This window comes from Camelus bactrianus, chromosome 8, assembly GCF_048773025.1.
Source record: "Camelus bactrianus isolate YW-2024 breed Bactrian camel chromosome 8, ASM4877302v1, whole genome shotgun sequence".
Lineage (NCBI taxonomy): Eukaryota > Metazoa > Chordata > Mammalia > Artiodactyla > Camelidae > Camelus > Camelus bactrianus.
The window spans coordinates 7,830,416-7,849,342 of record NC_133546.1 but is presented as its reverse complement, the minus strand read 5'-3'; the positions used below and the strand labels follow the sequence as shown (position 1 = coordinate 7,849,342).

At 41.0% G+C, this 18,927-nt stretch overlaps 1 protein-coding gene across 1 annotated transcript in view; it reads right to left on the bottom strand.

Annotated features, from left to right (window-relative positions):
* Positions 1-3,491, bottom strand: part of RSPH3 (radial spoke head 3) — a 30,061-nt gene extending 26,570 nt beyond the window's left edge. The window contains 3 exon segments of the mRNA XM_074368918.1: positions 2,675-3,204; positions 3,206-3,346; positions 3,393-3,491. Of these exon segments, the coding sequence (XP_074225019.1) occupies positions 2,675-3,204; positions 3,206-3,346; positions 3,393-3,491 (770 nt within the window).
* Positions 3,492-18,927: the final 15,436 nt, after the last annotated feature.

Sequence of the window (18,927 nt, the reverse complement as noted above, 5' to 3'; positions counted from 1 at the left end):
CTGATAAAAGAATTCAGGAAGATAGCAGGATACAAGGTTAACATACAGAAATCAGCTGCATTTCTTTATATTAACAATGAAATATCAGAAAAAGAAGGTAAAGAAATAATCCCTTTTAAAATCACATCCAAAAAAAAAAAAAGGAATAAAGCTGACCAAGGAGGTGAAAGCCTTACACGTGAAGAAATACAACACATTGGTTAAGGAAGTTAAAGGTGACTTAAAGAAATGTAAAGATGTCTCATGCTCTTGGATTGGAAGAATTATTGCTAAAATGGCCATACTACCCAAAGCAATCCACAGATTTAATGTGATCCCTATCAAATTACCCAGGACATTTTTCACAAAACTAGAACAAATAATCCTAAAATTTATATGGAATCACAAAAGACCCAGAATTGCCAAAGCAATATTGAAGAAAAGGAACAAAGCTGGAGATATAGCCCTCCCAAACTTCAGACAATACTACAGAGCTACAGTAATCAAAACAGCATGACATTGGCACAAAAACAGACATGGATCAATGGAACCGAAGAGAGAGCTCACAAATAAACCCACAGACTTATGGTCAATTAATCTTTGACAAAGGAGGCAAGAATACACAGTGGAGAAAAGACAGTCTCTTTAGCAAATGGTGTTGGGAAAACTGGACTGCTGCATATAAATCAATGAAGTTAGAATACTCCCTCATACCATATGCAAAAATAAACTCAAACTGGCTTCAAGACTTAAATATAAGACAAGATACTATAAACTTCCTAGAAGAAAACATAGGCGAAACATTTTTGGACATAAATCTTAGCAATGTTCTCCTAGGGCAGTCTACCCAGGCAACAGAAATAAAAGCAAAAATAAACAAAAGGGACTTAATTAAATTTATAAGCTTTTGCATAGCAAAGGAAACCATAAGCAAAACAAAACAACAACCTACAGAATGGGAAAAAATATTTGCAAATGATATGACAGACAAAGGCTTAATTTCCAGAATATGTAACAGCTCATACAACTTAATAACTTTTCTTTTTAGTTTTTCTAAGAACTCACCCAATTCAAAAATGGGCAGAAGACCTAAATGAGCAATTTTCCAATGAAGATATACAAATGGCCAATAGGCACATGAAAAAATGCTCAATATTGCTAATTATCAGAGAAATCCAAATCAAAACTACAGTAAAGTATCATCTCACACCAGTTAGAATGGCCATCATTAAAAAGTCCATAAACAATAAATGCTGGAGAGGGTGTAGAGAAAAGGGAACCCTTCTACTCTGTTGGTGGGAATGTAGTTTGGTGCAGCCATTTTGGAAAACAGTTACAGGGATTCCTCAAAAAACTAAAAACAGATTTACCATTTGATCCAGCAATCCTACTCCTGGTCATTTATCTGGCGGGAATTCTAATTTGAAAAGATACATGCACCCCAATGTTCCTAGCAGCACTGTATACAATAGCCAAGACAAGGAAACAACTTAAATGTCTATTGACAGATGATAAAGAAGCTGTGGTATATTTATACAATGGAATACTACTCAACTGTAAAAAGTAATAAAATAATGCCATTTGCAGCAACATGGATGGACCTGGAGATTGTCATTCTAAGTGAAGTAAGCCAGAAAGAGAAAGAAAAATACCATATGATATCACTCATATGTGGAATCTAAAAAAAGTAAAAAGATACTAATGAGCTTATCTACAAAACAGAAACAGACTCACAGACATAGTAAACAAAGTTATGGTTACTGGGGGAATGGGGGTGGGAAGGGATAAATTGGGAAGCCTCAGGTTTACAAATATTAACTAGTATATATAAAACAGATAAACAACAAGTTTCTTCTGTATAGCACAGGAAACTATATATTCAGCATCTTGTAGTAACCTATAATGAAAAAGAATATGAAAACGAAAAACAAATACAATTTTAAAAAGTTACATTGCTGACATTCAATCATAAATTCAACAATTTGTGTAGAGTGCTAACTATGTGTCAGACACAATCTTAAGTGAACAAAAGCCACAAAGTTTCCTGCTTCCATGGAGCCTATATTCTCGGAAAGTTCTGATTCCAAAATTTGAGGCTTATGGAAAGAACTTTAAGAGAACCAAAACATTTAAGGTCCTTCCTAAATACGGATATTTGAATATTTGCAAATACTCATGCATGTAAAAGTACAATCTGGGGCCCAGGAAGGATGGATAACCTGATTCCTGCCTGAAGACTGCTGTGGAAACCGAAGACTGCTTTACTTGGCTCCCATTTTGGACATGCTATTGTGTGTGACACCTTTGTACCTCAGTTTCCTCATGTGCACTGAGGAGTTATAAAACCCACTTCACAGCACTGTGGACTAAATAAGAAAATATATGTAAATGCCCCTAGAAGGTACTTGGCACATGGTTAGTCAACAATAAACGTTATTTGCCTCAAGCTTAGTGAAATAAGTAGGTTCCATGGACGGTTATCAATCATGCTATTATCATTATCATTAAAAGTTCACTAATGCCCTGTCTTGCTTCATTCTTCTACACCACGGGAGAGTTCTTTAGAGAGGAAATTTTATTTCGCAGAGAAGGGAAGCAGCATAGGCAGGTTTTCCCAGGGCGAAGGGGCCAGGATCCCGCGGCCCGCGATGGTGGAGTGGGTGGAGAACACACTGGGGTTGCTTTGCTCACTCACGGCTGCAACAGGTTGTCCCGGTAACGGCGGCGCTGGCAGGGCAGGGCCCGGGGCCGGCTGGTGTAGGTGTAGGTGGCCATGGCCGGAGAGGTGCGGTCCGTCAACCTGGAGGCCACGTCCGGGTTCGGACCGCTTCGCTTTCGGTGACGCCTGGCTTCGAAGCAGGTGGGCACTAAAGCGTCGTGGAAGCCGGAGAGGTGCAAGTAGTGCCAAGGGCAGGGATTCCGCGACGCAAGGAGAGGCGGCGAGAAGGGAGGCGGGCGGGAAGGGAGGTTGCCAGGGCAGGAGGTGGGAGCTACACTCGGCTTGCTCCACGCAGCAGCGAGCCCGGCGCCGGCGCCCCCAGCGGTTGCACAGCAACCCAGTGTTCCGTCTGGGGGCGGGACCTCCGGGCTGTTCCGGTTGTCGGGTTTTCTGGGATGACCAGTGCTAAGAGCCACTTCCGGCCCTTGACTCCGCCCAACCGCCCCTCCGTTGTAGATGCGCCTGCGCGTGAAGACGGCGGGCATGGCGGCGCAGGTTTGCGGTGGGACGGCAGTGGTCAGCAGTCCCGCTTTGGAGTCTGGCTTTGTGGGGCCAGTATCGGCGCTGTTCTCCCAGGCCCCGTTCCTTAGGGGCCGTCCTCAGCTGTTTCTCCCGCCGCTGCCGCCACGCCTCTACTCGGACCGTCCACTTAACGAACGCACACGCGTGGCATCTGGGCTCCCAGCTCTGTTACGTGCCAGGGCCGGACAAGGGCTTCCCTGGTGTCTCCCAGCACCGCCACCTGTCCTGCGCCAGAGGCCTCCTGCCGCCGCCCTGCGCAGCAGGTCTGCATTTCCCGGCTTCCTTCTCTGCTACCGCTGTTTGTCCTTCAGGAGACTCGGGCGCCCGGAGCGTGAAGGGACGCCCGACAGACATCTAATTTTGGGAAAGCTTGGGCGCTGTTTTAGGCCCCCTATGACCTGAAGAATGAAGCAGCATGGGGAGGGTCTGCCCTTAGAAACGCAAATGCATTGGTTTTAGTATTAGTAATGTAAAAATACTGGTCTGTGTAAGTGAAGTGTTTTGTATCCCTGAGTGATCAGTTATTTGCATTTGCATTCTTCAGTTCAGCTAAGTGCTGCTTGGATTTAAATCCAGGTTCTGCAATGTGCTAGTCCCATCACCTCTGGCAGGTTAATGTTTTTGCGCTTCATCTTGTTGCTCTACAAAATGGGATTAATAGAATTTATCTTTTATTAGAGTCTGTCATATGAGGATTAAAAGCATTAATAAATGTAAAATACTTGGAACTGTGTCTGGTAAATGATAAGCCGTTCTATTAAGAGCTAGATCCCTCCTGTGCTTTGAAGCTTATGTTCTAAAGCAGATGTAGGCATTGTATAGACACTAACTTAAAGCGTATAGTAAATGCTAGAGGTAAAAATACTGCATGAAGATGTTAGGTCTGATCACTTAATGTTGAGGTAATTTCTAAAAGGGCTAAAGGAGAAAGTGACAGTTACATTGTGTTTGGTGTGTGTAGAAACAGATGGATTTGTAGTGGGGCACTAGAGAAAGAAAGGAGTCTAAATCACGTTAAGATTTTTGATTTTTGTGTAGGAAAAGTAGCAGAGAGGCTCTGGTTGATGTTCTCTTTCTTCAGAGGATTTAATTTTATTCAACTGGTGGTTGGAGTGGGAGCCTATGGCCTTGAATCAAAGATTCAGGCTTTGGGAGGCCTGATCTCTTTCTAGTTTTCTGGTTTGCCCTAATTAAAGAGCATAGGCCTTTAGGAATCTCAACAAAAAACCTGGAGTTTTAACAGGTCCCCATCTTTGGGGGAACTTGAACTTAATTTTTGTACTCCCAGCTCTGTGAGATTCTGGAAAGGTCTTAGCTTTTTAACCACTTAGCAGCTGCTTGGTATCTTGATTTCTAGTGCCCTTACAGCTGAGGATTCAGCAAATGTCTCAAGGATAAACGTCAAGCAAATGGTCAGACTACTCTGTGGTACCCATATCTCTGGTGTCTTGTCCCTTCAAGTCCTATCTAAAGTTCTCAGCTCTAATTTTTATCTTGCTAGATCTGAAAGACTCTTGACACTCTGAAGTCACTGCTTTCTTCTGCACTAAGTTCTCTGCTCAGAAACTCAGCAAATGCCTGAGGAGAAAAAGCAATGGAGAAGTTATGTATTACTATGTGTTCTCTTTCTCCCTGGGATCCCAGTCCCTTGTGTCCTCACTGGCTTGGTTGCCCTCTAGTGCCTCCGTGTGGTTTTGTTTTATTTTGTTTCTTATTTTCATTTTTAGCTTTTCTTGGTTTTTGTTTTACTCTTATTTTTTGTTTTATTTTTCTTTTCAGCAACAGATAGTCCTGTCGAAGGGTTGGTCTGATTCAGGCTACTAAGTCATAGCTAGAAGCTGTGCCAAGAATGGAGTTTCCATTTACTGATACTGGGGAGGAGCAGATTTGGGGGGCAGCATTGGAAGCTCAGTTTTGGGCACATGAAGCTTGAGAGACATATTAACTGTGTAAATGTAGAGATACTGAGTAGATAGTCGGGTATGGGAGTCTTATGGTTTCAGAGGCTTGGTCCTGAATAGAGAGACAGATTTTTCACTCAATAGCATATAGATGGCATTTAAAGCCATGAGACTTGCTGAGATTATCAAGGGAGTGTACAGAGTAGAGAGATGAGCCCTTGTGCATATTTAGAGGTTAGAAAGGTAAGGAGTAAGCAAAGAAAACTGAAAAAGGTGGCCAGAGAAATGGAAGAAAATTGCAGAAAGTCTGGTCACCTGGGAGTCCAGTGATGAAAGTGTTTCAAGGAGAAAGGAGTCCTCAGCGATGTCTAACCCTATTCAGAGGTCAAGCAGGATGTGAGCATTGGCTCTAGCAACACAGACGTTGTTGGTGATCTGAAAGGCACATCTTCAGTCGCGTTACGGAGGAGAAAGGTCAGTTATAATGGATTCTGAAGAGAATTGGAGGAGAGAAATTTGTGACTCAGGGAGGCTTGCTGCAAAGGAAAAGGAAGAACTAGGGTGGTAGCTAGAAGGAATTTGGGTGAAGAGAAGGTTTTCTGATTTTTAAGGGGAGAAGTAACTGTGTATGTATATGTTTAAAGGAGTGATTCAGCCGAGGGCAGAATGGGTAAGAGAGGGAGGAATTGATGTAATGATGTAGGTGAGAAGGGGGCTCTTGCGCACGGGTAGAGGGAGTGACCTTGCCTAGAAGTGTGGATGGTTTATCCATAGCAGTAGGAGAAAAGGCAGATATGTGATCACAGATTCAGGTAGATTGATAGTACAGATGGACCCCAACTACAGGGTTTGACTCACGAATTTTTGACTTTACAAGGGTGTGAAAGCATCCAGTAGAAACCTTGCTTCAAATTTTGAATTTAGATGTCTTCCCTGGCTAGCAGTATGTGATACTGTCCTCTCTCCGATGCCAGGCAGAGGCAGTGCCCACAGCTCCAGTCAGCCCCTCCATCAGAAGGGTCACCAACTGATACAGCCTTCTATATCCAGACAACTATTCTGTTTTTCACTTTCAGTACAGTATTCAACAAATTGCATAAGATGTGCAATAGTTTATTATAAAATAGGCTTTGTGTGAGATGATTTTGCCCAACTGTAAGCTAATGTGAGTGTTCTGAGCACCTTTAAGGTAGGCTGGCATAAAGTATGATGTTCTTTAAGTTATGTGTAGTAAATGCACTTTCAACTTAGGTCATTTTCAACTTATGATGGGTTTTTTGGACTATAACCCTCTTGTAAGTTGCGGAAGATCTGTAGTTTTAAAATCTCTTAATAATTAATTCATTGAGGTTTCTGATATAGCAGGTACTGTGCTAAGCCCTTTACACACACGATTTCATTTAGTTCTTCCAATGGCCCTTTCAGGTTGGTTCTTAGTGTTTCTGTTTAACTTACAAGGGAAGTGAAGCTTAAAGAAGTTCATGTGACCAAAGTCATACAGCAAGTAAGTGAGAGAACCAAGAGTTAAACCCTTATCTGTCTGATTCTAGAAGCTGTGCACTCAAGTATCAGCTTATGGTGCTTGTTATCTTCCCACTCTCCCCCTCTTCTGCTTACTGTTTTTTTTTTCCCTCGCTCTCTGTATTCTTCCCACTCCATTCTCCCTCTCTTTCTCTCATCTCCATTTCCCAAATAATCACTAAGTCCTGCCCACTTCATCTCCTAGATGTTACTGACTCTGAGTCCTCTTCTTTGCATCCTTACTGTTCTTACCAGCCTTTGACCAGACCCGTCCAGCTTAAGTCGGGTCTTCTGTGCAACCACAGACTGGTCTAACCGAAGTGGAACTCTGGTCATGCTGGTTCCCTCCTCAGATGTTTCGCCACTTTGTCCTAATGAGTTCAGGCTCTTTAAATGGACTGTGAGCCTCCACTATCTGTCTTTCTAGTCTCAGATTTTGTTAGTTTCTACGTAGTCCTCAACCATATTTCTATCTTTGACTTATCAAATGGCATTTATAAGGATTTGTTAACATGTTTGCCTCCACAACTAGGCCACGAGTTCCTTGAGGGTAGATACTGTGTCCTGTTTGTGTTCATAGTCCTGCCACATAGCTTGATGTTATGCTCTAATAGGTTGTGAAGTGAATGGATGAATGGATGAATGAACAGCACAGGTGTATAGTTTATCCAAGGAAAAGAAAAGGAAGCAGCTTATCTTTTTAGAGTTTTTAAAAGGTGAGCGAATGGCTGTGCTTTCTGAAATACTTCTAAGCATAAGTATAAAAGGATGTAAGAGAGAACTTAGGACAGTTCATTATTTAACAGACATCAGGTACCTTCCTTGTACCAGGCACTTCAGTGAGACCTGGGGATAGAAAGAGCTTTCATTCTAGTGAAGGGAGGCGGATAACTGGTAAATTAACGAAAAAGAAAGAAAGAAGAAAATTTCAGAGAGTGATAAAAGCTATGATGAAGACAAATCAGGGTGTTATGATGAGGAGTGCCTGAGCAGCTGCTTCCGATTAGTTCAAAGGTAAGGCCTAAGGAGGTGATAACTCTCCTTGAGACCTAGATGACGTAAGAAGGAACCAACCACATCAAGTTTGGGGCAGAGCAGCACAGGCAGAGGGGAGTAGATGGCGCCTGGCCCCGGAGGCAGGAGCAAGGGCAAGAGTGGTTGGAAATGAGGTCTCAGAGGTAGCTAGGAGTCAGTCGTGTGGAGCCTTGTAGATCGGGGAGGACTTTGGAGTGTGGGGAGCCATTCAAAGGTTTTAAGGCGGGGGGATGACATGATCTGAGTTCTCTTTTCCAAAGATCACCCATTGCTGTGTGAAGAATGGAGCTCAAGGTAGGAGCGAGGAACCAGTCGGGGAAGAACTGCAGCTTGGAGAGACAGTGTGTCTTGAGTCAGGATGACAGTCAGGAAAATGGAGAAAAGGGTGCATTGGGGATATTTTGGAGAATGACTTTTTAGATCACTTACTGGTGGATTAGGTGGAAGGGAGGAATAAAGGATGACTGCTAAGTTTTTGGCTGGAGCAAAATGACATGATAATCATGTCATTGATTGAGATGCAGTTGACTGAGTGGGAGAAGTAGGTAATCAAGGATTCATTTTGGGCATGCTCACTTTGAGATGCTTTGGGCATCAGATGGGTATGTCAAGCTGGCAGGTTAGAAATGTGAGTCTGGAGGTCAGTGGAAAGGTTCATCTTGAGATATAAATTTGGTACTCATGAGCATTTAGACAGCTTTAAAGGCTTTAAAAAGGAAACCGTGTGGTCTTGCTGAAACCAAAAGTTTCAGGAGCCCTGGGGTCAACCTGGTCAAATATTACGAGAAGTTAAGTAAGATGAGAACTGAGAAATAACCAGGGGGTTTGCCAACGTGGAAGTCGTCTGTGAACTTGACAATCATAGCTGTTTCTGTGAAGCGGTAGGGACTGAGACCAAGCAGAGTAGGTGAGGACAGTTTTAGTTGTGGGAAGTAGAGTCTGTAAACATAGCTGATTCTTTCCAGAAGTTTTGCTGTTGTCTTAACTACTTAGTGAAGTACATAAGGCCTTTGGACAAGTCTATTAACTGAAAACGGGTGGTCATAGCTCATGAGTTAATACATTTTTGCCACAAGGTGTCACTAATGCTTTATTAGCTTTTGGTAAGTGAACTACTTCCAACAACAAGCATACCTTGTATTAAGGAAATACTGTTTTTTAAAAAATAACATTTACAAATAGACTGATTAGATGGTAGTTGTTTACATTGTGGGAAGATTTCCTTTCAAAAGCCAGACTCTCTAGAAGATTCAGCATATGTGCGTAGGCCTAAAGGGACATTGAGCACAAGGCAAGGATTCTGGATTTGAGCACTGGATTTGGAGTTAGAAGACTCAGGTTCAACTCCAGTTACGCACTCACTAGCTGTGTGACCTCAGGGAAAATTTAAATGATTCTCTGTTTTATTGACTCTTTGTCTTTCGTTATTACTTTGAAATAACCGAGTAGATGCCACTTTACTCATCCCACCCAGTTATTTTTACGTATCAAAAGAAATGTGTTTAACAGCGTTTAGAAAATTGTGGAGTGCAATATAAATACGAGATTGAAACTTTTTTTGTAAAAATTATTTACGCCTAACTTTATAGCAATATAGGCACTACGTTAAGCAGTTGTATTAGTGAAGACTGGTAGAAAGCCAGTTTGAACTTGCTTGGCAAGAAGGGAATTTTTTAAAATTTTATTGAATTATAGTCAGTTTATAATGTTGTGTCAATTTCTGGTGTACAGCACAATTTTTCAGTCATACATGAATATACATATATTCATTTTCATATTCTTTTTCACCGTGAGCTACTGTAAGATCTTGTATATATTTACCTGTGCTGTACAGTATAAACTTGTTTATTGTATATGTACCTGTCAGTATCTACAGATCTCAAACTCCCAGTCTATCCCTTCCCAACCACCTTCCCTCCCAGCAAACAAAAGTTTGTATTCTATGTCTGTGAGTTTGTTTCTGTTTTACATTTAAGTTCATTTGTCTTCTTTTCTTTTTTTTTAGATTCCACATATGAGTGATATCATATGGTATTTTTCTTTCTTTCTGGCTTACTTCACTTAGAATGACTTTCTCCAGGGACACCCATGTTGCTGCAAATGGCATTATGTTGTCATTTTTATGGCTGAATAGTATTCCATTGTATAAATATAGCACAACTTCTTTATCTAGTCATCTGTCGATGGACATTCAGGTTGTTTCCATGTGTTGGCTATTGTAAATAGTGCTGCTATGAACATTGGGGTGCTGGTGTCTTTTTGAATTAGGGTTCCTTCTGGATATATGCCCAAGAGTGGGATTACTGGGTCATATGGTAAGTCTATTTTTAGTCTTTTGAGGAATCTCCATACTGTTTTCCACAGTGGCTGCACCAAACTGCATTCCCACCAACAGTGTAGGAGGGTTCCCTCTACTCTACGCCCTCTCCAGCATTTACTATTTGTGGACTTTTGAATGATGGCCATTCTGACTGCTGTGAGGTGATACCTCATTGTAGTTTTCATTTGCATTTCTCTGATAATTAGTGATATTGAGCATTTTTTTCATGTGCCTGTTGGTCATTCATATGTCTTCATAGGAGAATTGCTTATTTAGGTCTTCTGCCCATTTTTGGATTGGGTTGTTTGCTTTTTTCTTATTAAGTCATATGAGCTGTTTATATATTCTGGAGATCAAGCCTTTGTCAGTTTCATATTTTGCAAATATTTTCTCCCATTCCGCAGGTTGTCATTTTGTTTTACTTACGGTTTCCTTTGCTATGCAAAAGCTTATAAGTTTAATTAGGTCCCATTTGTTTATTTTTGCTTTTATTTCTATTTCTTGGGTAGACTGCCATAGGAGAACATTGCTGAGATGTATGTGAGATAATGTTTTACCTATGTTTTCTTCTAGGAGGTTTATTGTATCTTGTCTTTTGTTCAAGTCTTTAATCCATTTTGAGTTGATTTTTGTATATGGTGTGAGGGAGTGTTCTAGCTTCACTGATTTACATACTGCTGTCCAGTTTTCCCAACACCATTTACTGAAGAGACTGTGTTTATTCCATTGTATGTTCTTGGTTCCTTTGTAGGAAGGGAATGTTTTGAAGGTTCAGGAATGCCAGCTTGGGGGATGGGAGGGCTTCAGGCATCACTGGAATCAGGGATTTGAGTGACAGCAATGTGCTGACCCCCTGCTTTCCTCTTTCCTTCTGCCTGATACAACCCAGCAGGACCCAAGGGGCCTTTCTAGGACAGACCCCTCCTCCATCCTCTGCTTTAGCTCCTCTCTGAAGTACCTAGATAATATCTGATGCACATTTCCTGAGTTGTTTTACAGATGCTAAACCCCCACCAAATGGAGGAAGTTAACTGCTTGATGACCATGAGCATGTAGCCCCCAGACCTAGGGAGCCTTAGGATTGATGGTGGTAACCCCTGTGACAACTCCTGTTACCTCACCATCAGCCAATCAGAGAATTAGGCACATGCTGATCACATACCCTGAGACTGCCCTCCCTCACCTGGACTTTAAAAATGCTTTGCTGAAACCCATCAGGGAGCTCGGACTTTTTGAGCACTAGCTGTCCCAGACTCCTTGTCTGGCGCCAGACAATAAACACTGCACCTTCCTTCACTCAAGGTCTGCTGACACCGGGTTGTTCAGTAGATTGGCTTTACTGCACGGTGGGTGGGCAGACCCAAGTTTGGTAACATTTGATAACAATGTATTCTCTTTGGTTGCTTTCTCCACCTCATAGGGAACATCTTGATAGGAAGTTTGAAGGGCGTCCCCATGACACATCCCATAGATTGAGAAGGTGAGAAGCCAGAGCTGAAGAAGTTGATGCTATAAATTACCTTGATTTTGGTGAAGAGAATATGAATTTCAAATTTATGACAGCCATTGTCAATTAATACTGACTTTCAAATTTTAAAAAAACCAAGTGTTCTGAAAAAAACAGACAGTCTTGCATTATTATTTTTTTTTCTTTAATAAGTTGATGTTATAAAGAGGATCCGGGAGCTCAGGCCGTATGAAATTGTAGGAGTTTGCCAGAAGAAGTGAGGGGGAAAAGAATACCGTGTGTGAAGCCCAAGCTGAGAGGATGCCTAGAATTGTGAGGAACTGAGAGCTTATTGTGAATTAGAATATGAGGTACAGACAATCAAGAAATAAGTGATTAAAAGGAGATTAAAAATGTAGTAGCAGAATTCAAATCCACATTATGGAGAATGTTGTTCAAATCAGTGATTTAAAGAACCATCTTGAAAAATGTTCCCGGAACTAGAGGAAAGGATTAAAAATATTGACCCAGTGTGGGAGATGACAGGTATGTAGGAGAGCAGATAACAGGTCAACCTAAGTCTCATCTTCCTCTGGGGAAACAAGTAACAACTAAAGACTTAATTTAACAGGTGTTTCCTGAGTTGAAAAAGTACTTGAGTACACAGATCAAGAGTGTTCACCACAATCCAAGGACAACTAATGGCAATATTTTTAGATTATAAGAATATAGAAAACAGATCCTATAAGCATTCAGGCAAAAGAAGCAAATTGCCTTGCAGGAATAAAAATCCCACTGTCCTTAGGCTTTTCTGCAACACCCAAGATCAGAGGACAATTAAACACATCTAATAGATTTTTCAGGGGAAAATGTTGGAAACAACCTCATACCTGCCTAAAATCCATTACCTTACAAGGCAATATTATTGACTTTCAGATTTGCAATGCCTTGCACCATGGACCATCCCGTCCCTCATTTAAAAAAAAAATCAAAATGAAAAACTCAATAATGAGGAAATTAATGATCCACAAGGACTTATACGACCAACAGTATCCACTTTGCACCAAAATGCAGCTGTTGGGTTGACCTCCGTGTGGTATGGTCAGTTCTGCAGGCTGAGGGTGAGAACTTCCTAAGCTGTTCCTGCTGAAGCAAATCCCATTTCCCAGGAAGTGTATTTCATGTCCCACACGGTTTACCCCGTGTTTCGGAAGGAATGGCTTGTCTGATGACTGCTTAAAACTGATTTGGTTTCCAGCACCTGCCATTATTGGCTTAGCTGTTGAGATACAATGTTGAGAACTAAACACTCCCCTTTTCTCTGAACAAGAGCTGGGTAGTGCAGCTTATTGATCATTTTCATGTCCAAGAGCCTCACATATTTTCTGCATCTTTAAAATTCCGTTTGCCTGGCCAAAACTAGCAAACCGTGTATTAGCCACTGTTTAATCCTGAGGCTTCGCTTTATCTCTTCTTCCACCTAGAACCCGTGAATGTCCCTGTGTTACCTATGGTTGGAAACAGCATGTTCATTATAGACATACGATGCTGATGTTTAGAAATGTAGCTTATCTGTTTTTCTATTTCTTAAAATCTCAGAATCAGATACACAATTTATCATTTCCTTTTGATCAAAGAAGTTAGTGACTCATTTCAGTAGGAGATGTAGTCTTAAAGGCACAGGAAAAAAAGACTGAGAATCGTATTTCTAGTTACCATTGCTGTGTAACTATTCCCCCCAGGAATGAGTGGCTTAAATAATAACCATTTTCTTATCCTCCCAGTTTTTGTGGGTCAGGATTTGGAGCAGAGTGCAGTGGGGATGGTTTGTCTCTCTTCCACAAGGTCTGGGACCACAGCTAGTAAAACTCAAACTGGGGATGACTTGATAGCTGGGGCTGGAAACATCTGCAAGCACTTCCACTCTCCTGTCTGGGTTGTGGTGCCTTGAATACTAGGACCGCTGAGCAGAGCAGTTTCTAACTTGCACAGACTCCAGGAAAGAGGACATAGATTCCACTTTCAGTGGGAGGAGTGTCAAAAAATTCGTGGCCCTATTTTAGAAACTACCTAATAATGAATTGTTAGCATGAGTTTTCTTTGGCTCATTGGTTTTGGAATGGTGTTATAGGTTGAATTGTGTCCCTCCCACAAATTCATATGTTAAATTCCTGACCTTCAGCACCTTTGAAATAGGGTCTCTGCAGATATAATTAGTTTAATTAGAACAGTGCCATACTGGAATGGAGTGGGCTCCTAATCCAATATGATTGGTGTCCTTTTAAGAAGGAGAACTTGGACACAGACCCCCACACAGGGACAAAGCCCCGTGAGGATAAAGACAGATTGATGTGATGCTTCTACAAACCAAGGGATGCCAGAGACTCCCAGGGAGCTCCCAGAGGCCAGGGGACAGGCCCGGAATAGACTCCCTCACTGCCCCCAGGAGGAAGCAACCTAAGTCACTCCATGATCTTGGACTTCTAGCCTCCACAAACGTGGGAGAATAAATTCCTGGTGTTTAAGCCACCCAGTTTATGGGACTTTGTTATAGCAGCCCTAGAAAACTGATGTAGATTGTTTTTAGTTTCTTCGTACTTTTCACTCTTTTCCGTATTTTTGAGAAGGAACTTACGTTTCTTTGAGTAAAAATAGATTTATTTAATTTCAATTTCTAGGTTCCATAAAATGTGGGACTATACCAAAATCTTACTATAGTTGCACCTAGGTAACGCAACTATAGGTAATTTAAAAATATTCCTACTTCTCTATACTCTATTTTCTGTCATGAGTGGGTGTCACTTCTTATGGGAGGGAAGAATGCCTGTAGGAAGCAGCCATTGAAAGTAGAAAGAGTGAGGACTTCAGGGAGCTCTGCTACTTGGTAATTCTGAGCCTGTGACCTAACCTGAACGGGGAGCAATTCTCTGTGTTGCTGTGAGACACAGATGGAACAAATACACCTGAAATCACCTAACAACTGGTGTCTGGTATCTGTGCCTTGTAAGCTCCGCCTTCAGCCTCCACCATTTAGCTGGCAGCCTTGGTGACAGTGATGGGAGGGGGGTCGGGGAGGGATGAAAGACTGAAGTAACCTAAGAGCTCATGCATGTTTTTCCCTGATTGTTAGTGGGAGACCAAGGGCATAAAAAGCTAAAAGCCCAGAGGTAGCTTTTACTGTGAAGCAAAGGCTGCTTGAGCCGGGAACCTCTGCTTACCCAGATCCCTCCTGAGGTTTTGGGAAGGGTCAAGGTCAAAAATGGATCCACGTGGTCATGCGGCTTTGTAAGATACGCAGAAGATATTTTTAACTACAGTCAGTTAAGACTGCTGTCTCTTTCCATTCTGACCCCCCTACCCACCTTAGATGGCTTTGGAGTGGCCATGGGGATCTGGGGACTAGGCTAAGGGAAAGCTGACTTAATTTGGGTTCAGTGAGATGTATTTACGTGGTTTGCAGTCACTTCCTTGAATGGGTAAGCTGTCCTGGGGTACAAGGGGCTCCCAGAGATTCCCACTGGCCAGTGTGCCCACTCACCCAACTTGTGACACGACTAAGAACACAGGAGAACATGTTTTACAGAGCCTAACACTGACAGTATGTGGGTAGTGGAGGAGAAACAAGGTTTGAGAAGGTAGCTTGTGGGAGAATTTTCCAGATTTTTCAGCTCCTGTATAAGAAACTTGAAAGAAATTTTTTCAGATTTGACAACAATCTTAAAAATTTGCATGACGTTACCAATAATGAGTTGAGAAGCTGAAATAAATTATTCTAAACTATTAAGGTTGATGAGAATCCCATTTTAATCAAACTAAAAATCCCAGATACAACTTTTATCTTTTTACAGAAAGTCTCATATTTATTTACAGGAGAAAGTGATTTAAAAGGGTATCCAAACAAAATCTTATTAAGAAGGGCATACAGCAAAAAGAGCATTAATGAAATGTGTTAAGAAGTTGTTAATCAAAATATTATGTAATTTTGGGGAGGGATTTTGTTGTCAAACCACTGCTTCATTAAATTTATAACTTATTTCACGTGAACTTCATTAAATTTATAATTTGTGATTTGTTTCTCATTCTACATAAATATTTGTGTTCATTCTTAAGTATATATTTGTAAGTTTACATCCTTTTTCTCCAAAATGATAGAAGGCATCTCAAAACCTGTGTCTGGCTTGAAAGAGCCCAAGATTCAGATTAATTCTTGTTCTTCTGCAAAGTTGTTCCTTGAATCTGATGCTAATATTTAGCATTGTAACTTCTCTGTTTTTCCATTTCCTACAGAAGAACTCAAAATCAGAGAAGCTATTTACCGATCACTTCCTTTTGATCTAAAAGGTTTCAGGGACTGTGTCTAGTAAGAGTCTGAGGATGCTAGCTGTTTACCCAGTCAGAGGAAAAGCATGACTCAGAGTGCAAGAAAGTGGCTCCCAGCTTCCCAGGAAGTTTTAAATATAAAAACACGCTGTACTTTTGAATAAAAAGTACGGTTCAAACCCAGCAGATGGAAATTTCTTTTAAAAAGATACCAAAACCCCCTCACTCTTCCTATTCTTCAGAATGAGTTGTTTTTGCCAAAGGATCTGAGACCTGAATACATTTTTGGGAATGAATCTGGCAGGTGGTGATAAGGCCCCGAGTCCATGATTTCTTTCCATGGGGGCAGCCCCGTGACCACCCTCCTGCTCCCGCTGTGCTTGGGTGTCTTACAGTTTCAAAACACAGGGAAAAGGGACCTGCATAAGAAAATCACTTTTGCATGTATGTGGTTTTTATCTTAAAGTGAGGAACTACTCTGTGGTTTTAAAAATAGTTCAGGTCTGTGAAGCTCTATTACAGATTTATTTATAGCAGATTTATTCCAGAAAGAACATAAAACTAGTATCCAGCCTAGAGTATTTGCCCTTCAACCCCCCAGGCTGGGATGGAGAAAAGTGTGTTTTCCGAATACTCATGTTCAAATGCCGACTTCATTCTTGTGCAAGTTACTTAATTTCCTCATCTATAAAACATAGATATTAATATTCACCTTATAAAGTTGTGAGAATTAAATGAGATAAAAGTAAAAATAAATAAATAAAAACCCTCTATCTAGTTATAGTACCTGGCACCAAGAAGGAGCTAAGTAAAGGCTTAAAGGAAAAGAAAAGCAATGCCTTAAATCTTACAAGGAGTTTGGAATCTAGAATATGGCGGGATAGAAGGGTCAAAGGGAAAGGATTAAATCGTGGAGCCCTTGAAATTGATGAATACTGAAGGAAGTCCTAGAAAGATGAGTGATTGTAGTTTGGAGAAATTCTAGTTTGGAGAAAGTTTTGTGTTAAGCTAAGGTGTAAGCAGATGCGTTCTGCGTAAGGAACCACTGTTATGTTTTCCTGGTTGAATTAAAGTGTTCATATTCATTTGTCTGTTCTTTCATGAACTCACCAAACACGTAAGGAACATTTAGCATATACCAGGAAGTGTTTTAGGACAGGGAGGACATAAATGCAATGCTGCTTTGTCCTCAGAGAAGTTACAATCTACTAGAGGGAGAGAAACATGAAAAAAAAAAAAAGGACATTAAAACGTGGGGTACAGAAGAGTAAGGGTCGGTTTTACATCAGAGAGCAGGTGGGCTCAGTGAATGCTCCATAGCAAAGATGACTCTTGAGATGAGAAGGGATCTGCGCTGCAGTGGAGGGGAGGAGCGCGGGCCAGGTAGAGAGTGGTAGTGGTGCTGGAATGAGCAAAGGCCGTGAGAATGAGCTCTGCATGCGCGTGGGATCTGCAGGTGCGGTAATGGCGTGTGGTCCAGGGGCACCTGGAGGGGCATCTGGAAGAGGCAGGGCCAGATGATGGAGGGCCTCACCTGCTATGCTTCACAGCAGGGCTATGAGGGGCCCCATCAGGGAGTAATGACAGTGGCGATGGAGGGGACTCCAAGAGCAAATAGACACCCTTTTAATGGGCCAGGCAGGAGAGTGGAATCTGAAAGGTTTGATAAACATGATGAAATGAGGTTTGGAGGATGAGGCTTCGGTTCATTGTGTGCTGTATCAGTTGCATGGGGAAGACAGTTGAGGCAAGGGTATTAATTAAGAAGACATTTTTAATTGCTTATATGTGGAATCTAAAAAAGAAAAAGGATGTAAATGAACTAATTATAACTTAGGTGATTGATTTCTTGAATATGTGTAAGCGTATTTGACTGTCCTTTATGATTGGATTACTGCATTCTGTTGATTCTTACTTTGTGGCTGGCTTTATTCTTTTGATAACTATGGAAGTTTGAAAAGCTAAAGCTCTAAACTGTTCTTAGAAACAATGAACAGTACATACATGTAAATTCTAAAATGGAAAAAAAAAGACATTTTTAAAGCCTGGGCATTTGATAATATGGGCTTGGACCAGTGGATTGTAATTTAATTTTTGCCTGTTTTCTAACTCTTTAATCGCTAGGAATGGCCAGGAAATTGGAAACATTCCTACCTCTGTTATGGGGATGGAGAATCAGACACCAATGTTCACAAATAAGATTTGAAACATGACTCAAACAATTTGTTTAAAAACTGATGTAACAGGAGGAATTGCACGCATGCAAATGAACACCTGTGAAAATTCTTAGGCAAGAACTGCTGAATTTAGCAACACCAGCTTAGCAGAGAGGAATCTCTTTTGGGGCCAAATGTCCCGTTTTACAGATTGCTTTGCTGCCTGGCTCTGCTGTAATGTTTGTCGAATAGAAAAACAATTCTATCTTTAAAGGAGTTATTGAACTTAAAAAATAAGCCTGTGGGAGAATAAAACTGCTTCTTACCCTGTTGAAAGACCAAAGACACAAAGATGCTTAAACACTCTCTAAAGATGACATTCACATGGTGTCATTAGGATCAGACTTTCTCAACCAGGACTATTTTCTCTTCCAATTAGATTATGCTGCTGTGCATGGAATTCAGGAATGAAGAAGAGGAAAAAACAGAAGGGAAACAAGTGTCCTGAGAATCAACATGTTGTAACCCAGGCCCTTAGTCTTGTCCCAACCAGTGCCATCAAAACGCTTCCCTACAGTATTTAAGACATATCTCGTTTTCACCTGTGAAAAATTTTAATCTTTTAAAATAGCTTCCTTGTTTTCCTTTCTCTTCCCTAATTGTAACAGAGTTGATCTGAATTATATACGTTGAAATAGAAAGTTCAAATGACTTACACTGTATACCATTAGGGGATGTAATTAAGGCATTTTGGATGCGTGATTCCTATCAGTTTCTGAGATGACCAGGGAATGTCTTTTGGAAACTGCTTAAACTACGTAAATGGATAAAAAAATATGTAAAAAATTTAGGGAGAAGCAGAAAATGCAGAGACTGTGCTGAGTTAATGTCTTTAGAATTAGCGTGTAAATTTGTCAATGTTACTTTTCAGCTTATTATTATTATATTAGTATATTATAATAGATTAAATTATATTCACATTTTTTCTACTTTTTTATTGGGCTGAA